Below are 22,842 nucleotides of genomic sequence, written 5' to 3' on the forward strand. Positions count from 1 at the left end.
ACTGCTGTCCAAAAGTAAAGCAACAAACTGAAACTTTCCAAGGTTGTGTTTATTTTGTCACAAATCAGTAGAATCGGGTGATAATAAGTTAGAAGCAATAGAAAAAGTACACAACGTAAACAACTGCAACATGCATAACGGTAGACAAAAACGATCTTCGGTTTTTACAACGTAACGGATTTACACACACATTCCGACAACTGGTTAATGCGCTGTACGCTCTGGCAGCAATACAAGCCTGACAAGCGACGGGACATGCTGCGAATGAAGCCATCAATCTCATGTTGAGGCGAGAACGCCCATTCTTCCTGAAGCGCTGCTGTTAAGTCTTGGAGAGTGGTTGGTGGGTGCTGACGTGAAGCAGCCCGTGTCTCTAGTGAATCCCAGACGTACTCTATGGGATTATAACATGGAAAGCGAGCAGGCTACGCCATGCGCTCAACATCATCTGTTTTCAAGAAAACATCAACAACGCGTGCTCTATGAGGTCGAGCACTGTCGACCAGCAATACGAAGTCTGGACCCACACGAAGTCGCAACAACCGCACATGAGATCCCAACATCTTGTCACGATAACTGACAGCAGTTAAACGTTGCCGATTTAACCGTACAATTTCATGAAGAGGTGTTCGAGTGATCAATATGATCCCTGCCGACACCATTATGGATCCTCCTCGATATCGGTCTCTTTCCACAACGGTTGGATCCGGAAATCGTACCGCACCTCCCCTCCAGATGCTAATCCGTCGAGAATCACTGTGCAGACCAAATCGGGATTCGTTTGTGAAAACAACATTGGCCCACTGTTCGACCCACAAGGCATGTTGACGGCACCATTCTAGACGCCCCCTTCTGTGGAGACACGCCAGAGGTACACATACAGGAGGTCTGTGACAATACAGGCCACTCTGCTGAAGCCTTCTGCACCCAGTTTGCCGCGTTAAAACGCGTCCACTACATGCTGCGAGATCACATACCAGTTGATGTGCAGTGCTAAGGTGGTACCGTCGGGCCCTTACATCCAAATAACTGTTCTCTCTTTCTGACGTTACATGTGGGCGGCCCCGCCCTGACTTCGGGATACAGTTTCGATCTCTATAAACTGTCGCCACATCCGAAAAACAGCAGAACGATTCACATTAAGCCATAGGGCCACATCAGTTCGCGACTGTCCTGCTTCCTTTCTTCCCATAGAAGATCCTGGGAAGAGCCTGCTAAGTGTCTTCTTCTACAGCGTGAAAATTATTTAAATCGACAAAATCTGGGAGGTTGTAGGGGACATCAAAACAAATATTTTTCCCTAATGTCATTTTTTCCTATGAGGAATATTTAAAAAGGTAGAGGAAGATTTCTCTGGCAGCAAAGTAATTAAAGCAACAAATACTTTTCCATTTTTATGACCAAGAGACAACACAACCCAATTTTCAATTACAGAAGATTTTCAAAAATACCTTCATTGACACGTAAACAAAGGTTACACTGTCGGATCATGTTCTGTCTGACACGGGCAAAAACCCCAGGAGTATCCTGAATTGTTCCTGCTGCTGCTACTATCCGGGCAACCAGATCATCTTCCGATGCAACATGACTGGCGTAAACAGGGTTGCACATCTCTCCCCACACAAAAAAGGTCCAGAAGGGACATATCTGGGATCGAGCAGACCATGGTACAGGACCACCTCTGCCAATCCACGATTGTGGGAGCCGTAGGTCCAGGAATCGACGCACACGAGGACTGAAATGTGCCGGCGCCCCGTCATGTTGGAACCACATGCGATGTCTTGCAGGGAGCGGGACGTCTTCCAGCAATTCTGGCGATGCTCTGGAGGGAAAATTGTAATAGTGCCTGCCATTTAATGGCCTAGGCATCAGATACGGCCCAATTAAACAGTCCCCAACAACACCGACCCACACATTAACAAAGAACCGCACTTGATGAGCGCTAGTAACTGTGGCATGTGGGTTATCTTCACTCCAAACATGCGAATTGTGCGTGTTGAAGACTCCATCACTCCCGAATGTTGCTTCATCGGTAAGGAACACAGAGGATGGAAATGTAGGATGCATTTCATACTGTTCCAGGTACCACTGAGAAAACTGTGCTCTGCGTGGATAATCTAGTGGTTCCAGGTTGTGGACACGCTGTAAGTGAAATGGACATAACAACTGCTCTCGAAGGACTGTTCTTACATTAGTCTGATTCGTCCCCATGTTACGTGCAATTGCACGAGTGCTGGTTGAAGGATCCCCCTCCACATGCTGCAAGACAGCTTCCTCAAATTGCAGCGTTCTTACCGTGCGTCAGCATCCCTGTCCAAGTAATCTGCTAAACGACCCGGTCTCATGGAGACGTTGGTGCACAGCAGCAAAGGTCGTATGACGCAGGGTACGGCAATTAGGATATTGTTGATAAACCCGCTGTGCAGCTCGTCCATTGTGGTGCGCTACGTAGTACGCACCAACCATATCGGTGTACTCACTCCAGGTGTATCGCTCCATTAGTAAACAGAGACAATGCACTACTACACTGGTGGACAGCAGTTGCCTACAACTGAAGAGCATAATACGCCCTCTAACAACTGAAGATCGTAATACAGCCTCTAACAACTGAAAAGCGTAATACGGCCTCCACCGGTTTAAATAATGCTCATAGGAAAAAATGACATTACGGAAAAATATTTGTTTTGACGCCCCCTACAACCTACCAAAGTTTGTCAGTTTAAATACTTTTCACCCTGTATATGGCTTGGCTTCTCTAGTTCCATCACGTACCGAGTGTATCTCGTTCAGGAAAAATTGCCCACTGCCAGAATCAGCTGTCGTGAACAGCAACGTGCTGCTGGAAGTAATGTGTCGAGGGTCACAGATTCCTACAAGGGTAGACGCGTCTCAGCGGTTAAATCAGGGCAGTTGTAAGGTTATTCGGCGAGCTTAGCTCTCACACCTGAGTTTCAGTGCCACACCCAACAATGAATTTTATTTAGCAAATTTCAGCGCAGCATCTACGGTGACGGCTTTAACTAACAACTGTCAACAACATACGGGCATTGGACTAGTCAGCTGTGAGGAGCTAGTGTCAGGTAGTGGACGTTGGGTCGTAGTGTGTCAAAGTTGATGTGTCACAAATCGCAATGAGCAACGTCTGTAGACGAAGTCTTCACGACATTCTGTAGCATGTTTTGAAAAAGATAAAGGTGTGTGAAAAGTTTGTCTTGTACATTTTGACTTCCGAGCAACAACGACAACGCGTCGACGCTGCTGCTATTCGACAGAAGGGCAATCCTTTTATGGGAAAAATTAAGACGAGTGACGGAACGTGGTGTTATCGACGCGAACCTACCACAAAACAACAAAGTGCATAAATTGATAAGAACAGAGAAGGCTTTGACCATGTAGGCAGCATTCACGTTAATGTGACGAGCGTGTTGAACAGCATCCCAACGAAGAACTTTTGTAATATTTTCACGTGGCCGCACGAACGTTGTGTGTATTGTACTCAGTTGGCAGGAGACTATGACAAAAGCTTGGAGCCCTGAAACGAAAATCATAACTTTTCCTTATTTTTTAACAAGGCAGTCTCGAAACTTATTGGATTGTCGGTGTATGTTTACTCAGTCCGCTCACACTATATGATACAGATATTTAGCTTTTGTTTCCCATTTTCAGAAAAGAATATGCTTCATTTTAGAAAATTTTACTGACAGTGATCACCAACTTTTATTCATAGTGACATAATAGATTCTGTAGGACACACCAACGATCAGATTCTAAGAAATACCTGATATGAATTGTAGGACTCGGTTTTAGACATGTTTTCAAAACTTTTTTCTCTCACTGATGTAACTTTATTCAAGCAGGAAGCAAAAAGACCTCAATGCAGACACCTAGTTTTCCACTGTGTTTTAGTTAATATTAATTATTTTAGATATCAGTTACTACCACACTTGTCACCTGAACATTTAATCTCAGATTCATATTCGTTAGATCAAATACTGCAGTTTGGTACGCATGAACATAAAATGCTATTCAATTTTCATTTTAGTAGTATTATGGACAATTTTGATTGCTAAGAAATTGTCAGGTAGAAGAAGGTGTAATTAGATGAATGAACAACACTAACTTCACTTAACGAACGTTTATGCAGCACTTGCACATACAAGAGCGCGGAGTGAACTGCCTCCTGCTAGAAACATACGGTACATATAGTTACAGAACATTCCAGTACAATATTGTTGACATTTGTGGATATATCTCGAATATAGAAATTAAAATCTTAGAGTTCAGGTGAGTTTTGAGTTCACGGCCCTCCATGTAGCAGTCTAGTATGATAACCAACTTACCACTGTGACTGTGTTTCTGAGTTTCTTCTCCGACAACATTAGCACTGGTATGTTCGTGTATACGATGGTTAGTTAATACATTATTAACCTGAACTACATGCGTACAGAGATCCACTATTCTCCTTTGATATTACGAAATACTAAATCAGATATTCAGTACAGTGTAGTTTAACAATAATCCAAACATTACTTGTATTAAAAGTAAAGTCGTCTGTATGATGTAAACGTCATTGTCGCTTTAAGAATCACATTGTGAGCCACCTGTTGAAAAGATAAAGCGTCAGATTAGGGTGGGACGTCAGTATGAGTTGCACATAAAGACAATATTTATGCCACACGTGTAATTTGTTTAGATAACACTGAGATATAAAGAAAAATTTTCTACAAATTCTTCTTCATTTAATTCATTCATTGGCAACATGGAACTGTAAAAGGTTCAAATGGCTCTGAGCACTATGGGACTTAACATCTTAGGTCATCAGACCCCTAGAACTTAGAAATACTTAAACCTAACTAACATAAGGACATCACACACATCCATGCCCAAGGCAGGATTCGAACCGGCGACCGTAGCAGTCTCGTGGTTCCGGACTGCAGCGCCTAGAACCGCACGGCCACCGCGGCCGGCTAACATGGAACTGAAACACACTCAGTCTTGAGGGATGCCACGTGCTCCCAACAAGAAGAGGGGATGGGAAGCTGAAATTTTTAAACCATGTTTATACACAACTATGCTTCAGAAACTTGCCAATAAACGTTAGGTAGACAGCATGTGGAACTGAATAACGCTGCAAAATAGAGTGTAATACATGGCATACTGCCACAGAAATTTGAACTACATGTCCTCGGATTCGGTGACCAAGTGTTTCAGAGTTTTGTTTTTCGCTTCGCAGGCGCCGTGGTGCCCCACGACGGCGTCGAGCGGTGTGCAGGACGACATGGGGCTCTGCGCCGAGGAGCTCAAGGACGCCATCCTCAGGGGTGAGTCGGCGTTCTAGCGGCGGCTGGCGTCCCTCCGTGCTCGTTCTGCACGACCAACGTCTACAGTTATCTGTGGTAGACACGGTAAACCGGAACGTCACCAGTGAATTTCAAATATTGTTCAGGAACATTTTCGTAGAGCTGACCCGTCGTCTATGCTGGCTCGTTGCAGAGTAATTATGCTTCTGTCGTTTAATCACTTTGTTACCCCACATAACATTTATTTTTGTCAGAATAGCGTCATATCAAAGCAAAGGACTGTTATATGCAGTCTCCAAATTGTACAAGATATAACACCGAGGAAAGCGACAACAGATCCAGAAGTACTGTGCTGTGGCGGCCGTCGGTGAGAGAACAGGGCTCGACATAGCATCGTTGTGGTATGCCTCCATTACATTCAATGAAACCCATACACGAGTTGCATAACGACAACCTCTTCGTCAATATCACTGTCCATATTGCTGAGTACCACTGTTAGTGAACTACTAACACGGCTGGATAAACGTAACCCAGGTAGAGCCGAACAGTGCTGAATGCATGCTCCAGGGCGAAAAATAAAGCGGATATTATTGCTGTCCACAGCAAGTGTCGGCCGTGAATAGAACCATTCGGAATCTGGCGTCCGACAATATGAAGATTTTGCTTCAGATAATCTTTCATGTCACATCCTTGTATGTTTACCGTTCCTTCTGGGACACGATGAGGATAGAAAGATAGATGAGGATTAGAAATCAAACGAAACGGAGTATTCTGCAATGAGCTACCAGAGACCAAGTTTCATCTGCATCAAAACTCTCAGAAAATATCGATGAACAACCTCCTAAAATTCTGCCAGTGCAGCCGGCGTTCACCTTTTATTTTACGATGTTTATAGCCTGTACCATTTTTCGTCCCAACTGATGCTTACAGTCCGGAGTAAAGTATTCCCAGTTTTCTTGCTAAATACCTACTAACCTCTCGCTCATTTTCCTACTTCTCCACGGGTCTGATCTACCTCCCGTTATTTCCTATTAGTTTGTAATTTCATAATCTACGTAGAAATTTAATTTTAAGTAGTTTTTAGTCTGATCATGACAAGGTTTGAAAATGGTGGATAGTAGACAACTTGTTTTAAGTGTTAAGATGTATAAAATTCTGCGCTTCTCCAAAGGCAGGAAATTTGTATCCCATGAGGCAATGCAAACAGTTAACACATGTAAATACGTGGATGTAGGAATTCGTAGTACGAAGGGAGTTCAACAACTAATACAACACAATATCTTCTGGAAATAGGTTGGATTTATTCAGTATTCCAATACATCATGTTCCCTAGTCTTCTGGCATTAAAACTCTTTTCCTCAACATAATCTCCATTCAATGCGTTGACCTTACTCCACCTTACATTAAGGACATGTATACCCGAATGATAACACACTAATGGTCGATTTACTGAAGATAGTGCGATACTCCACAGAGTCGACCGTTGCATCATCCGGGAGGACAACAAACGAAATACCACCTTCGCAGTCCCAGAAGACCGTCGCCATGACTTTACTGGCTCAGGGTGTGGCTTTGAACTTTGTCTTTGCAGGAGAGGCGATGTGGTGCCACTCCATGGACTGCCGTTTTGTTTCCGGTTCGAAACGATGAACCCATGTTTCATTGTCAGTGACGACGTTGGACAAAAAATTGTCACTATCAGTCCTGTAACGCACAAGCAGTTCAGTACAGATGGTCCTTCGTTGCTTTTCATGCTCTTCGATTAGACTGCAACGATCCCAGAGGGCGCAAACCTTTGAGTGTGGACCAGTATGTCTGAACTTCTAGCAGAGAGCCAGTTGAACACTGAGGTTTTTGATTGTGATCCGGCAATCACTCCGAATGAGAGCACGTTCCAACACTTCACGAGTTACAGTTTTGTGAGCATGGCTGGCGTGCGGGAGATCGAAAAGGTTTGTGCCATATTGTTGGAGTGATGACAGACACCGCGCCCAACGGCTCGCCCAGCTTTTGATAACTGCCTCCCCGTTGACATTCTGCAAGCGCCTATGAATATCTGCGATGTTCTGGTTTCCCGCCAAAGAAAATATGTGACAGTTCTCTGTCCGGAACGCATCTCCGTGACAGAAGACATTTTGAAGGCTACGTATGCTGCCGCCACCTATCGGAACCTCATAAAACTATAGGGGCTCAAGCGGGAGTTTCCCGCGAAGTTCCACAATAGAATCCATATTTTTTCACTGGAAATTTATCGATAAAACAGACGCGTTCCATTACGTATTGAACGCCCCTTGTAATACGAAGTACAGAGGCCATATAGGCTACATACTAGGATAGGTAGCTGGGAAAATTCTGTTCATTTTCAGGATACTGGGAATCTGCAAGCAATCTGCAAAAGTTACTACTTACGAAACACTTCTGCGGTCTAACTTATAATATGGTTCACGTTTGAGGGAACCATACCACATAGGACTGTCACGAGAAACTAGACGTGTACAAATAGGGACAACACCTATACTCACAGCTCTGTTTTACTCATGAGAGAGTTTCGCGGAGATGCTCAAGAAGCTGAACTGGCAGGCGCTTGTAGTTAAACCCTAACTCTCCATGCATACTTAAAATATTCAGAAAAGAGCATTAAGTATTGCTCTCTAGAAGACCGGGCAGCTTACTATGATTAAAGCGCGCATAGAGGCATTTAAGCAATCACTCTCCCCGTGTTCCATATGCGAAGGGAAGGAGAAAAGCCCGAGTAAGTGGTACATGGAGAAGCACTCTCTGCCATGGACTTCGCAATAATTCGCAAACGGTGGAGGTAGTTGTAGATATGGATCTTACGTCAGTAAAATTAAGATGCTATTGTAACTATACATCATAAAGTTTGTTTTATCGCGAATGGCGCTCAAAGCATCTTCACTGATTATCGGCCCGGTGTGAGTGTCATCTTGAACCACGATATCGACAAATTTTTTCTTTGTCATCTTCAGACAAAGTGTTTGGATCCTGATTTATCCATGAGGCGCCGTAATTAAGCAAAACTTCGAAATCAAAAGTAACGGTCACTGGTGAAAGTTTGAACTCTTTACATTGGGTTGCTGCAACGTGAGAATGATCTAATGTCTTACTATATGAACAATAAAGCTTTGCAAGAATGTGATGTACATCAGCATCTGATGTATTATCCTGTTTTACCTGTCGTTTACTCCTCGAGTACTTACAGATCGTATACGTGCTGTGTTGCAGAATACGCCAAGTCAGTAGCAGCCAGGCGCACAAGGAGTGCAGAAATGTCAGACGAAGACCGCCTGCTGGTTGGGGTGAGTTGAAAACGATCCACGCTATATCAAAACCCAAATTCTGACCTGTCGTTCTCACAGCTAAATTAAGTGAACAGAATCATTTGCCTTATGCTACGGTCATGTTTTTACGTCATTTTTCGTTCATAGCACCATATATATCCGCGCGGGGTAAGCGCGCGGTCTGAGGGTCTTGCCACGGTCAGCGCGGCTTCCCCCACCCCTCACCCCCCCACCCCCCTCGTCGAAGGTTCGAGTCCTCCCGCGGACATGGGTGTGTTATTTAGCGTAAGTTAGTTTAATTTAGATTAAGTTGTGCGTAAGCATAGGGACCGATGGCCTCAGCAGTCTTTGGTCCCATAAAACCCCACCACAGTTATTCACAAGGTAAGGAACGATAGGTCGCGAAATGGAAACCACAGTGAAAATCAAAACTGGTTTATTTGTAACGGTTAGCTACACCTTCCAGCTACTTCTCTACACAGTCGCCACTCAGACTTAGACATCTGTCGTAGCGTTGTACCAACTTTTCAGTTACCTCGTTATAGAAGAAAGCCGCCAGTGCTTTTCGACAATTTTCTACTCTGGACTGCAGCTCGTTGTCTGTGTCAAAATATTGTCTTCATAGCCAGCAGTTCATTTGAGCAGTGATGAACCTCAGCGGTAGCTAATTACGGGCTGTATTGTGAGTGATCAAACACTACACTTCCCATCGAAAACGTTGCAGGAGCATCTTCATTGCCCCTGCAGAGTGCGGCCGAGAATTGTCGTGTAGAGCGAGCCGCATGACAGTTATGTTACTTGGATTACATAGCTTCAGGTGAACTCTTTCGCCAGACCCTCATACTTGGTGGGACACGCTAATTTCTAGCCATCTTTACGTTCTCACTGTGAGTTCAGAACTGAAAAGAGCGACATGATGCTATCGACGGGCTCCTGGAAGTTTAACTCTGCCGATGTAATCCAGCAAGGTTTCGTAGTTAATTCCAGTTCAGTCAGCACTGTTCATGGTAATTCTGATTCGGATACCATTCAACTACCAGGTCCCAGTACAGTACGCAGCACGACAGCAAGACATCTCCCGTAGCCGCCTCGGCTAACCAAGCCCCACAGCACAGCACAAGTGTTTTCTGCGACGTGCTGCTTCACGGCTAACCACACACTGTCTTATCCATTCACTCCTAAAACTCTTCGGGAACGTATACATGTAGTACTACCACCGCAAGTCAAAGATTTTCGTAGTGCAAGACCAATGTGTCAACATTCGGAAAAATTCTCAATCTCTTCTTGAGGAATGGCCTCTATCTTTTTCCAGATTCCGGCTTTCAACTCATAGGTACTTTGGAGAAGCAGTGAAAAACATTTGGTCCCACAGAAATAACCAGGGGCTGAAACATGAGCTGACCTCGCTGGCCATGGAATATCTCACAAATCTGAGAGTAATCGACGAAGAAATTTGCGCCTCATAGTAGAGACTGAATTATGGGCCATATGGACTGTAGTCCAATCATGCTGAAAACAGATCCCGTTCAGATGGCAATATCCCTGCAGCTGTGGAATGAAGAAACTGTTCAGCAGCATACCATATGACGTAGCACTTTGAGCTGCCCTAGATCTTCTCATGAATGTGCTGCGGGTTTGCGCCCGTGAAATATCGCAAGTTTTGATTATTGAAAAACCCATTCCGACGGAAGTTTGCTTCATAAGACAGCAAAAACTGTTTGAGAAAAACGTCATCCTAGTCAATTCCGTCCAGTAACGTTCTGCAGAAATAGCGCTTACTCCCATTTGCCTCCCGGCCGTAACTGGTGAGCCAATTGCAGCTTATAAGGCTGAAATTTTAAATACTTTTTCACAATAATATACTCTGCAGAGGGGTGCGCGGGTTTGATAGTGTTCTGGAATGGCGTCCGACAGATCGCTGTGGGCTTCGTTGCAGAACTTCTCGAACTCATGGGATATTTTCCGGCGTTCTGATAGTCAATTCAGGACCCTTGTGCTTCACACAGTTTGCAGAACCCGTTCCACGCCACTGTTTTACCCTCTTGGACATTGTTCTTCTTTGTGAAACACAGAAATGGCACTCCCGTTCAAGGCGCATTGCGCTTCGGACAGCTCCAACGCTGTACACATGACAGGGCTAATCCACTGTCTCATTACGCCACTGCAGTTGCCAAAGTTCCATTTTGGACTGAATGGGATACTATGTGAGACCGATCACACGTGGTAGACAGTGCGGGATCGTCTGTATCTTAGCAGTGTAGCCAACTGAAAATGTAATATCCCACTGCTATACCCTGTATATACAGCATGATTCAGCTGCCCCTACCTATGGGTTTTATGCAACCCACAACGCTTTCATATATCACGAGCAAGGTTTTCATTCCCTCTCACTCGCTACATGCTGTTAGTTCTTCAGAAAGAACGAACAGGAAGTTTTTGTAGGAAATTTAATGTATTTGAGTTTCGAACTGGGATACGTTTTCTCTAGAGGCAATACTTTTCGAATTATTCGAATGTAAGAAAAAGTGACCTTCAAATGAGTTTTTCTTGAGTATCTGGTATCGTACAAAGACGTCCTGTTCGTTTTTTTTGTTTTTTTTTTTGTTTTTTTCCCTGGAGGGCTAGTAGTTTGCACATAGTGAGCGAGAGAAAGGAAAATATAGCCAGTGGTTTTTAAGGCGTTTCAGGTTGCATAAAACCCATTAATAGGGGCGGCTTACTCACACTGTATACCAGACGCTATCAAGACACTAGTAAATAAAAGAACAAATGGCTGTGAGCACTATGGGACTCAACTGTCGTGGTCATAAGTCCCCTAGAACTTAGAACTACTTAAACCTGACTAACCTAAGGACATCACACACATCCATGCCCGAGGCAGGATTCGACCCTGCGACCGTAGCAGTCGCGCGGTTCCGGACTGCGCGCCTAGAACCGCTAGACCACCGCGGCCGGCAAATAAAAGAACACATAAATTAGTATATGATATGGCGCTGCCATTGTATTATAACGGTAAAGTCAAGTCTCTGCCATACTGTTATAATTGCGGAACATTTTGTGTCTTCTGAGCTGTTGCGATGCACACAGCTGACAGCGACGGTATCACCAGTCCAGTATTTTAGTTGTTTTAGTTGTAAATCTGAAGATGCCCTGATCCAGTTGAAACTGGCCATGACAATTACATAAAACATTATCTAAAATGTTTTCCGTATAAAATAATAAAACAGTAAGACTTGCTTCTCCTGCGACAAAGTACCGTCCTTAGGTACAGTTACGTGATATTAAAGATTATAACTGATTCTAACGGCAGTAAGACGATCAATTTGAATCTAAAAGCCACTGAAGTCATTTATGGACCTGCAGCGATTTTCATGAGATTTATTTCTTGCACAGTTTTCAAGAAGGAGAAAGTAGTTGCTATCATACTTTGGTGTGCAGAGTTTATCTGATTTTTTTTTTCTGTCTCTCTTATTCGAGTTAACAGCTACTCATTTACGTACTTTTCATCCTGAGACACTATAAAAACGTCGAGATATTTGTAGCGAAAGCCTAAGTTCAAAACTGCTCAAGACTTTCGCATCGGAGCTGTAATCCGCAAATGGTTTGCAAAACCGGAACGCCCCCATCTCTCTAGCTTACGACCTTCTCCTGTGCTCATTACTCGCTAATTTACGGTGAGGCTGCAGGAAAATCCAAAGCGGATTAAACTTCATCGAAAGTTTCAGTCTAACAGTAAAACTTGACTCTGGTACCTGCTGCAAGTAACTTAATGGCGTCGTTAATTGCTGGCATTTGTCTGCTACTTAACCTCCGTTTTTCGTCGAAATACAGCGCTTCTCTGCAAGCTAAAATATAATGAACATATAACTCTCCGTGATTAGGTGCAGTACCTACTCGGAAATTCTGAAAGGCTATTTGACTGCGAATGAGCCCAAAAGGGAACACAGTCTTACCACACTCCATAATGCTTCGTAAGCGTCAGTATGAAGGGCACACATATAAACATAAGGTGTTCTACATGAATACAAGCAACTCATTTCTAATAAAATTGTTCTTTTCATTGGTTTAGTGCAATTTATATCAGCTTCTTTGTAAGGCCGCCTACGGCTTTCAATAGGTGTGTGTATTGCACTGTACCAACGTAAGTACTTCAAGCTTGTACAGATGTGATTCAGAAACAAAAGTATATAAACAAATTACCTAAGAAACTTTGAATACAACACATTCTTTTATAACTAATTGCAATTACTTTCTAAAGGGAAACAATTTTGTCTACGAAACATGTGAGGAAGAAAGGTTCGAGTACAACTTCCTGCACGATGGACGTAAAGAAGTACACAGTTTGTGTTTGTATGCGACAGCTAATTTCAGAATTTGAAAAAGGAAAATAAGAAAAAGCGGCATCGGCAATATGAACCTTACTTTTCCCTTTTCATTGGATTACATTTGCGCTATAGATTGAAGTTGAGGAGATCCTCAAGAATTCATAATATGCACCCTAAGAAAAGAAAAAGAATTCCAAGAAGGAATTATTCAAATCAGAGGGAAATCGATAGACGTGATGTAAATGTACAGAAAAAAATGATAGAAATTTAGAAAAAACTGGAAGACTTATTTAAGAGAAAGAGCTCCATAAAGTGAAATAGTCGACATCGCATTGGTCCAACTCTGGCAATTACGCAATCAGTGACAGAGTTGTTCGATGTCCTCCTGAGGTATGTAGTGCTAAATCCTTTCCAGCTGGTACTTTAGATCCTCAAGCTTCAAAGCTGGTAGGAGGTCCCTGCCCATGATGCTCCAAACGTTCTCAACTGGGGAGACAGACGGCGACTTTGTCGGCCACGGTGGGGTTTAGCAACCACGAAAAAGAGCAGTAGAAATTTTCGCCGTGTGGGGTGGGGCATTATCTTGCTGAAATGCAAGCCCAGATGGTTTACCGTGAGAGGCAGCAAAACAGGGCGTAGAATATCGTCGATGTACCGAGCTGTAAAGTGGATGACGACCGAACGGATCCTTCTATGAAATGAAATGTCACCGCAGACCGTCGCTTCCACATGTCCGGCCGTATGGTCGGCGACAGTCAGGTTGGTGCCCCAGCGCCGTCTTGGCGTCTCCGGACAAGTCTCTTGTCAGTAATCGCATTATTTGGAGTAGAATTGTCTTCAGTGATGACTCACACTTTGAACTGACTTCTGATGAGCAGAACAGACCTGTCTGGAGACGGAGAGAACATGGTGCGATATCACTCAGGACATCCAACAAGTCTGTAAGTCAATTACGAGCCGAATAACTGCTTGCATGAAGACCATTACCGATTGCCTTGGGAGAGCCATCCATGACAAAACTCTTCCGTCAGCTGCGCTTCCGGTCTGAGTGGGGTACGGTCAAATGGGGGGGTGCCCCAGGGAGCAGTGTTGGGGCCACTGCTCTTCCTTATTTATATAAATAATATGCCCTCTCGTGTTAAAATAATTCTGTTTGCTGATAACACTAGCCTGGTAGTAAAGGATGTAGTGTGCAACATTGGCTCTGTTTGAAATAGTGCAATTCATGACACGAGTTCATGTCTTGTAGAAAATGAACTAATGCTCACAGTAAGACGCAGTTTTTACAATTTCTAACCCACAATTCAACAAAATCCGAAGTTTTAATTTCACAGAATGGCCATATGGTTAGTGAAACTGAACAATTCGAATTTTTAGGTGATCAGATAGATAGTGAACTGTCGTGGGAAGACCACATTCAGGATCTTGTTTAGAGACTTAATGCTGCCATTTTAACTATTCGAACGGTATCTGAAGTAAATCATCGTTCGACACGAAAATTAGTCTGCCTTGCTTACTTTCATTCGCTTATGTCATATGGTATTATATTTTGGGGTAACTCTCCCCATTCTCAAAGGCTACTTTTGGCTCAGAAACGGGCGGTTCGGCCAATAAGTGGTGTAAGTTCGCGAACCTCTTGTCGCCCTTTGTTCGCTAGTCTGGGTATTCTGACATTGGCCGCTCAATACATACATACGTTACTGTCGTTTCTTGCTAACAATATCAGCTTATTCTAAAGAATTAGCAGTTTCACTCAGTTAATACTAGGCAGAAATCCAATCTGCATTTGGATCCCTTCCTTAACTCTTGTACCGAAAGGTGTGCAGTATACTGCTGCATCCATTTTAAATAGCTACCACAAGAGTTAAAAAATATTAGCAGTACTCAAAGCGCTTTCAAATCGAAACTGAAGAGTTCACTCATGGGTCTCTCCTTCTATTCTGTTGATCGAGTCCCTTGAAAAATTAAGCTGATTCATATGTCATATTGTTGATTGTGTTTACTTAAACTTATGGCTTGACTTTTCTTTTGGTACATAATCTTTACCGAAGAATGGAAAACCTGGTAGAAGCCGACTTCGGTGATGATCAGTTGGGTTTCCTGCGAAATACAGGTACACGTAAGGGAATACTGCCAGTTCCACTTCTCATAGAAGATAGGTTAAGGAAAAGCAAATCAACGTTTCTAGCATTTGTAGACTTAGAAAAGGCTTTTGACAGTGTTGACTGGAATACTCTCTCTCAAATTCTACGGGATGCAGGAGTCAACTACAGGGGCCGGCACGGTAGCTCAGAGTGTTCGGTCATAGGGTTACTCGCCCTCTGTAATAAAAAAGCTGGGTTAATCGATCATCAACGAACTTAAACGGATGTCTTACGACGTTCGCCCCCAACAGATACAACGAACAAAAGAGAACAAATTGAGATTTAAAAAAAAAAATAAAAAAAACAGGGAGCGAAAGACTTTTTACGATTTGTACAGAAAGCAGATTTCAGTTATAAGAGTCGAGAGGCATGAAAGGGAAGCAGCGGTTGAGAAGGGAGTGAAACAGGGTTTTAGCCTATCTTCGATGCTGCTCAATCTGTGTATTTAGCAAGCAGTAAAGGAAACAAAAGAAATTGAAGTAGGAATTAAAGTCCAGAGCGACGAAATGAAAACTTCGAGATTTGCCGATGGCATTGTAAGTCTGTCAGTGACAGCAAAGGACTTCGAAGAGCAGTTGAACGGAATGGACAGTATCTTGAAAGGGGGATATACTCGTAAGACGAACACCAACAAAAGAACAAAGAGTATGGTGGAATGTAGTCGAATTAAATCACGTAATGCTGATGGAATTAGATTAGGAAATGAGACACTTTAAGTAGTACATGAGTTTTTCTATTTGGGCAGAAACATAACTGATGATGGTCGAAGTGGAGAGGATATAATACGAGCGCTATCCACAAAGTACATTACGTTTTGGAATTAAAAATAAATAAAGTATTGGAAATTTTGTTATCATATACAGATGAAAGCCACACTTAAATACTACTTTTCTACATAGTTGCCATTTAAATTAAGGCACTTATCGTAGCGATGGACGAGCTTGGAAATTCCTTCGTCGTAAAATTCGGCCGCCTGCGCCTTCAACCACGTGGTTACCTCTTCTTGAAGCTGTGCGTCGTCATCAAAAAGTTGCATAACCAACCACTTCTTCATTGCTGGGAATAAGTGGAAGTCGCTCGGTGCCAGGTCGGGACTGTACGGCGGATGAGGAAACAACTTCCACTTAAAAGATTCGAGAACTTCACGAGTGGCATTTGCCGTGTAGGCCCGGGCGTTGTCGTGAATCAGCAAGATCTTTGAGCCCAACTTTCCCCTGCACTTGTTTTGTATTGCTCTTCTGAGGTTGTGCAGAGTTTGGCAATACCTTTGAGAGTTTATTGTAGTGCCTCTTTCCAGGAAATCCACAAAAATCACACCTTCTCTGTCCCAAAAGACGTAACCACGTGGTTGAAGGCGCAGGCGGCCGAATTTTGCTACGAAGGAATTTCCAAGCTCGTCCATCGCTACGATAAGTGCCTTAATTTAAATGGCAACTATGTATAAATATAGTATTTAAGTGTGGCATTCATCTGTATATAATAACAAAATTTTCCAATACTTTATTTATTTTTAATTCCAAAACGTAATGTACTTTGTGGATAGCCCTCGTATATAGACTGGTAATGGCCAGAAAAGCATTTCTGAAGAAGAGAAATTTGTTGACATCGAGTATAGATTTAAGTGTCAGGAAGTGTTCTCTGAAAGTTTTAATATAAAGTGTAACCATATATGGAAGCGAAACGTGGACGATAAATAGTTTGGACAAGAAGAAAACAGAAGCTTTCGAAATGTGGTGCTACAGAAGAATGTTGAAGATTAGATGGGTAGATCACGTAACTAATGTGGAGGTACGGAATAGAATTGGGGAGAAATGCTGAAGATTAGATGGGTAGATCACGTAACTAATGTGAAGGTACGGAATAGAATTGGGGAGAAATGCTGAAGATTAGATGGGTAGATCACGTAACTAATGTGGAGGTACGGAATAGAATTGGGGAAAAGAGCAATTTGTCGCACAACTTGACTAAGAAGGGATCGGTTGGTAGGACACGTTCTGAGGCTTCAAGGGATCACTAATTTAGTATCGGAGCGAAGCACGGAGGTTAAAAATAGTAGAGGGAGACCAAGGGATGAATACACTAAGCAGATTCAAAAGAATTTAGGTTGCACTACGAGATGAAAAGGCTTGCACAGGATAGGATAACACGGACACTGACATCAAACCACTCTTCTGACTGAAGATCACTACAACAACAACAAGAACCAGAGGGGGACCACCGCGTTATTGACTTGCTCAATTTGTGAAGCTCTTCCTCATGCATAAATCATCCCATTCTTCCGAAATTTTAATCATTTCATTGTATATATGTACGTCACATCTACCGATTTTCTTTCTATTCGGACAGTTCCTTCATGCTACTTTAATTTTTTTTTTCCCTTGAGTGCATATATACCAGATAGGAGATATAATAATGTTGATTATAAATAGTCAAAGTTAAATGGATGGCAAAATTATCTGGAAATTTTTCATTTAACTGGCAATAGCAAACTGGCCACAATACACGTAAATATGCAATATACAGAAGTGTAGTCTACTTCAGCCTCACATCATTACACAGAAACTCAGTTTATAACACGTACTTCCATGGTCACACTACTGCACTGAAGATGTGCTAAAAGATTTTCGATAATACTTACGTGAATAAAGCACATCAGGTAATACTATTAAGAAATTCGTGATTGGTGTAAAAGGAGCTGACCACCAGTAAACCCTTTATGTTCCTCTTATTAGTAGCTACACTTTTCTCTGCTGCTGCCAAGTTATTGAATATTTGTGTTGCTGAATATCATACGCATCTGTCGAAAAAATTAAGAGATTTTTTATCTTTATGAAGGTAATTTTTGTTTCTATTATTGATTCCATGCACTAAGCTATTGATCTGAAGAGGAGACATATTATTTATGACAAAGTTAATATAGGAAGCTGTAGTTAGTATCCACACCTCCATTAATGATCCTCTGCTCGACGTTCTTGAGACTACTAAGAAAATGGGTCGTATTACAAGCTTACCTTGATGAGTTACCGTCAAATAACGGTCCTGTATGACACTATTGAACGAAAGTAAGCGACTTACGTTAGCTTTCTTTCTTTTTATATCTCCTAAGTCTGACAGGAGCCGAAATGCAAATGAAGGTTTGTCTAGTCGTTTCAGCAGTTCTTTTGTATCTCCCCCCTCCCCCCTAACCGAACATATTAAGAATTTAACCAGCTCAACCTTTTCTGTGTGCCTGTCATCATATTTGACACATATGTTCTTGTTCGAGAGATATACTCGAGATCTAGATAATAGGGGGTTGTCATTCATATCATTATTATGGACTCTAGGAAATCCTTCGGCGCATTTTCTAAAGGCGGATAGCAAACAAAATGGGTGCTTACGTGATGTCGGGAGAGGTACACTGATGTACTGCTGATTTCGTAGGTAACAAAATCTGCTATGTGGTCCTCTGGAGGTACCAGCAGAAACGAGAGCACCGTCTGGTACACTAGGATTACGGATTTTACTTGAAAAATATAAAATGAAGACCATCATTTCTTAATGCAAAGATTAATAATTGGTCCCCAACTTAGCAATATGCAATGGAGTTGTAAACAGACCAATACACCTCACACCGTTTGTCTTTACGATAGTTGATCAGTAACAGGAGATGTTGTGAGTAGTTCAGAGTACAACAACGACCAGAATATTGTCACGGGGACAACATACACTGAGATGGCATAAGTCATCGGATACCACGTAATAACGTGTCTGACGTCTTTTTACCCGGCTTAGTACAGCAGCTCGACGTGGTATGGGCTCAATAAGTCGCTGCAAGTCCCCTGCAGAAACACTCAGCCATGCTGCCTCTATAGCCGTCCATAACTGCGAAAGTGTTGCAGGTGCAGGAGTTTGTACACGAACGGATCTCTCCACTATGCCACATAAATGTTCGATTGGCTTAACTAATGGTGTCTCCGTCAGTCCTATCAAGCACACAGTAGACCACATGAAATGCAAAAAGAATCAACCGATTAACTCCATTTGCTGTTGGGCATAGAAATGGTCCCTAACCCAAGCGCTATCCAAAACACTTGACCCTAACTTTCTATCATTAATAAAACCGGAGATGTGAGGGCCGAAAAGTCCCGTTTTTATACACGGCGTTGTTGAACATATTGGTAAGCATACTGTTGCAGGTATACAGGGTGTTACAAAAAGGTACGGCCAAACTTTCAGGAAACATTCCTCACACACAAATAAAGAAAATATGTTATGTGGACATGTGTCCGGAAAAGCTTAATTTCCATGTTAGAGCTCATTTTAGTATTGTCAGTATGTACTGTACTTCCTCGATTCACCGCCAGTTGGTCCAATTGAAGGAAGGTAATATTGACTTTGGTGCTTGTGTTGACATGCGACTCATTGCTATACAGTACAAGCATCAACCGCATCAGTACGTAGCATCAACAGGTTAGTGTTCATCACGAACGTGGTTTTGCAGTCAGTGCAATGTTTACAAATGCGGAGTTGGCAGATGCCCATTTGATGTATGGATTAGCACGGGGCAATAGCCGTGGCGCGGTACGTTTGTATCGAGACAGATTTACAGAACGAAGGTGTCCCAACAGGAAGACGTTCGAACCAATTGATCGGCGTCTTAGGAAGCACGGAACATTCCAGCCTATGACTCGCGACTGGGGAAGACCTAGAACGACGAGGACACCTGCAATGGACGAGGCAATTTTTCGTACAGTTGACGATAACCCTAATGTCAGCGTCAGAGAAGTTGCTGCTGTACAAGGTAAGGTTGACCGCGTCACTGTATGGAGAGTGCTACGGGAGAACCAGTTGTTTCCGTACCATGTACAGCCTGTGCAGGCACTATCAGCGGCTGATTGGCCTCCACTAGTACACTTCTGCGTATGGTTCATCCATCAATGTTTTCAATCTTCATTTCAGTGTAAATGTTCTCTTTACGGATGAGGCTTCATTCAAACGTGATCAAATTGTAAATTTTCACAATCAACATGTGTGGGCTGACGAGAATCCGCACGCAGTTGTGCAATCACGTCATCAACACAGATTTTCTGTGAACGTTTGGGCAGGCATTGTTGGTGATGTCTTGATTGGGCCCCATATTCTTACACCTACGCTAAATGGAGCACGTTATGATGATTTCATACGGGATACTCTACCTGTGCTGCTAGAACATGTGCCTTTACAAATACGACACAACATGTGGTTCATGCACGATGGAGCTCCTGCACATTTCAGTCGAAGTGTTCGTACGCTTCTCAGCAACAGATTAGGTGACCGATGGTTTGGTAGAGGCGGACCAATTCCAAGTCCTCCACGCTCTCCTGACCTCAACCCTCTTGATTTTCATTTATGGGGGCATTTGAAAGCTCTTGTCTACGAAACCCCGGTACCAAATGTAGAGACTCTTCGTGCTGGAGGCAGCAGCTCGTGGTCGTGCGGTCGCGTTCTCGCTTCCCACGACCGGATTCCCGGGTTCGATTCCCGGCGGGGTCAGGGATTTTCTCTGCCTCGTGATGACTGGGTGTTGTGTGATGTCCTTAGGTTGGTTAGGTTTAAGTAGTTCTAAGTTCTATGGGACTGATGACCATAGCTGTTAAGTCCCATAGTGCTCAGAGCCATTTCAACCATTTTCTTCGTGCTCGTATTGTGGACGGCTGTGATACAGTACGCCATTCTCCAGAGCTGCATCAGCGCATCAGGGATTCCATGAGACGGAGGGTGGATGCGTGTATCCTCGCTAACAGAGGACATTTTGAACATTTCCTGTAACAAAGTGTTTGAAGTCACGGCTGGCTCTGAGCACTATGGGACTTAACATCTGTGGTCATCAGTCCCCTAGAACTTAGAACTACTTAAACCTAAATAACCTAAGGACATCACACACATCCATGCCCGAGGCAGGATTCGAACCTGCGACCGTAGCAGTCGCGCGGTTCCGGACTGAGCGCCTAGAACCGCGAGACCACCGCGGCCGGTTTGAAGTCACGCTGGTACGTTCTGTTGCTGTGTGTTTCTATTCCATGATTAATGTGATTTGAAGAGAAGTAAGAAAATGAGCTCTAACATGAAAAGTAAGCGTTTCCGGACACATGTCCAGATAACATATTTTCTTTCTTTGTGTGTGAGGAATGTTTCCTGAAAGTTTGGCCGTACCTTTTTGTAACAACCTGTATATCGATTAACATTGATGAGATTACCAGAAGTTGCTCTTATTGCGTTGGGAAAATCTTTAACTTGTTACCTGTTAAGTGAAAAACCCAGCTGAGCCGCTGCTCTGGTCGTCTGTTGTGGAGATGATGTACGTTTCTGAAACTCATGTCTTTCTTTTGTTGCAGTGCATGGTGAGCTGCCTCTTCCGCAAGGGACCCCACGGCCGCCTGCAGGTAAGCAGAGAAAGCGTCTCGCGTTGACACTGTAGGTAAACACAGGGAGGCAGGCGCAAGCAGGACGGGTCGGTGGGCTGCTGTCCCCGGTTGCGCAATGGTGCCGCCTGCAGGCGGGTTGCGCAGCCGCGGACTCCGCGAAAAGTCGCCGCAAGTCTGCAACCAGAGGCAACTGGGCCACGGGGCCGCGTGCGCGATCCCTGCCGCGGCCCTTTTCTTGCAGAGCCCTCGGTGAGTGGACAACTGTGTGACGGCCGCGGACCCGGTCACCTGGACAGACTAATAACGGTGTCGCCAGAGGCGGCCTCAATCTGATGCCGTCTGTTTCCTGTGTCCTCAGCCTGCTGCTGCTACGTGAAGGGTACTGGCCGGCGTGTAATACATGCAGCCGTCGAGTTGTCCATCGAAATAAACCTTCATTCGTGATCAACTTTCATGAAACTAATTTTTGAGAACATACCTCTTGGAGCACAGCGGTTTCATTATTACTTAAAAAATGAAAATGAATAGTCGTGACAGCAAGAAAGTGTTTTGTTTTGTGAGGTTGGCGGTTTCGGCCTGTTGTAGACCATCTTCAGACCTCACATCATGATGGTAGATGGTGGCCGTTAAAGGAGCGGTCCCTACGACTCCACGAACACTAACTGCTGCTGAGCAGTCAGATTCGTGGAGTCGTTGTGCCTACTCCGTTAACGGCTGCCATCTACCATCATGATGTGGGATCTGAAAATGGTCTACAACAGACCGAAACCGGTAACCTGACAAAAAAAAACTTTCTTGCTTTTGTAACTATTTATTTTCATTTTTAAATAACTGTAGCTGAGCTGGTGCTGCTGGACAGTACTGAGTAAACATCTTTTAAATTGTAATGTAAATACTATTTAAAGTTTGTAACACACAACTTATTATTCTAGATTGTCAAGATATATCACACACTGTTTTTTTCCCATGGAGAGAGAGACTAATAAGTACTGTTTCGCAGTTTCCTTTTTCCTTTTATATCCATTTGTTAATGTAAAATTAAATATTTGATATCGAATTATTCGTATTCCAGACATTTGCATGCCAATAGACAATCAGTTCCATGTAATTAAAAATATTTATCAAAAGTTAATGTACCAAAGAACGTTATTGTATACAGTCAATGACAAAATGGGCCACCTCTAATAGTAAAGGTTACTTCCAATTGATGTCATAAGTTAGGTATCTAAAATTTCTAATTCCTTACGCCCAAGATGAGGAAGACGTCGAGATGGCGTAACGTAGTAATAAGAATAAAAACATGCAACACTTATTTCCCGTGCATTCAAATTGTAGACGATTTCGTTCTCTCGAGGTCGAGACGAAATCTCATGGTTTTCACAGAGGAA

General features: G+C 43.3%; 1 protein-coding gene across 1 annotated transcript in view; it reads left to right on the forward strand.

The window, feature by feature from the left end:
* The window catches only part of LOC126263235 (general odorant-binding protein 70-like), a 146,159-nt gene that overhangs the window by 95,970 nt on the left and 27,347 nt on the right, over positions 1–22,842 (forward strand). The window contains exons 3-5 of the mRNA XM_049960318.1: positions 5,234–5,321; positions 8,544–8,617; positions 21,425–21,472. Coding sequence (XP_049816275.1) covers positions 5,234–5,321; positions 8,544–8,617; positions 21,425–21,472 — 210 coding nt within the window. The remainder of the gene's footprint in view (positions 1–5,233; positions 5,322–8,543; positions 8,618–21,424; positions 21,473–22,842) is intronic.

This window comes from Schistocerca nitens, chromosome 6 (genome assembly GCF_023898315.1).
Source record: "Schistocerca nitens isolate TAMUIC-IGC-003100 chromosome 6, iqSchNite1.1, whole genome shotgun sequence".
In the NCBI taxonomy this organism is placed as follows: Eukaryota; Metazoa; Arthropoda; class Insecta; order Orthoptera; family Acrididae; genus Schistocerca; species Schistocerca nitens.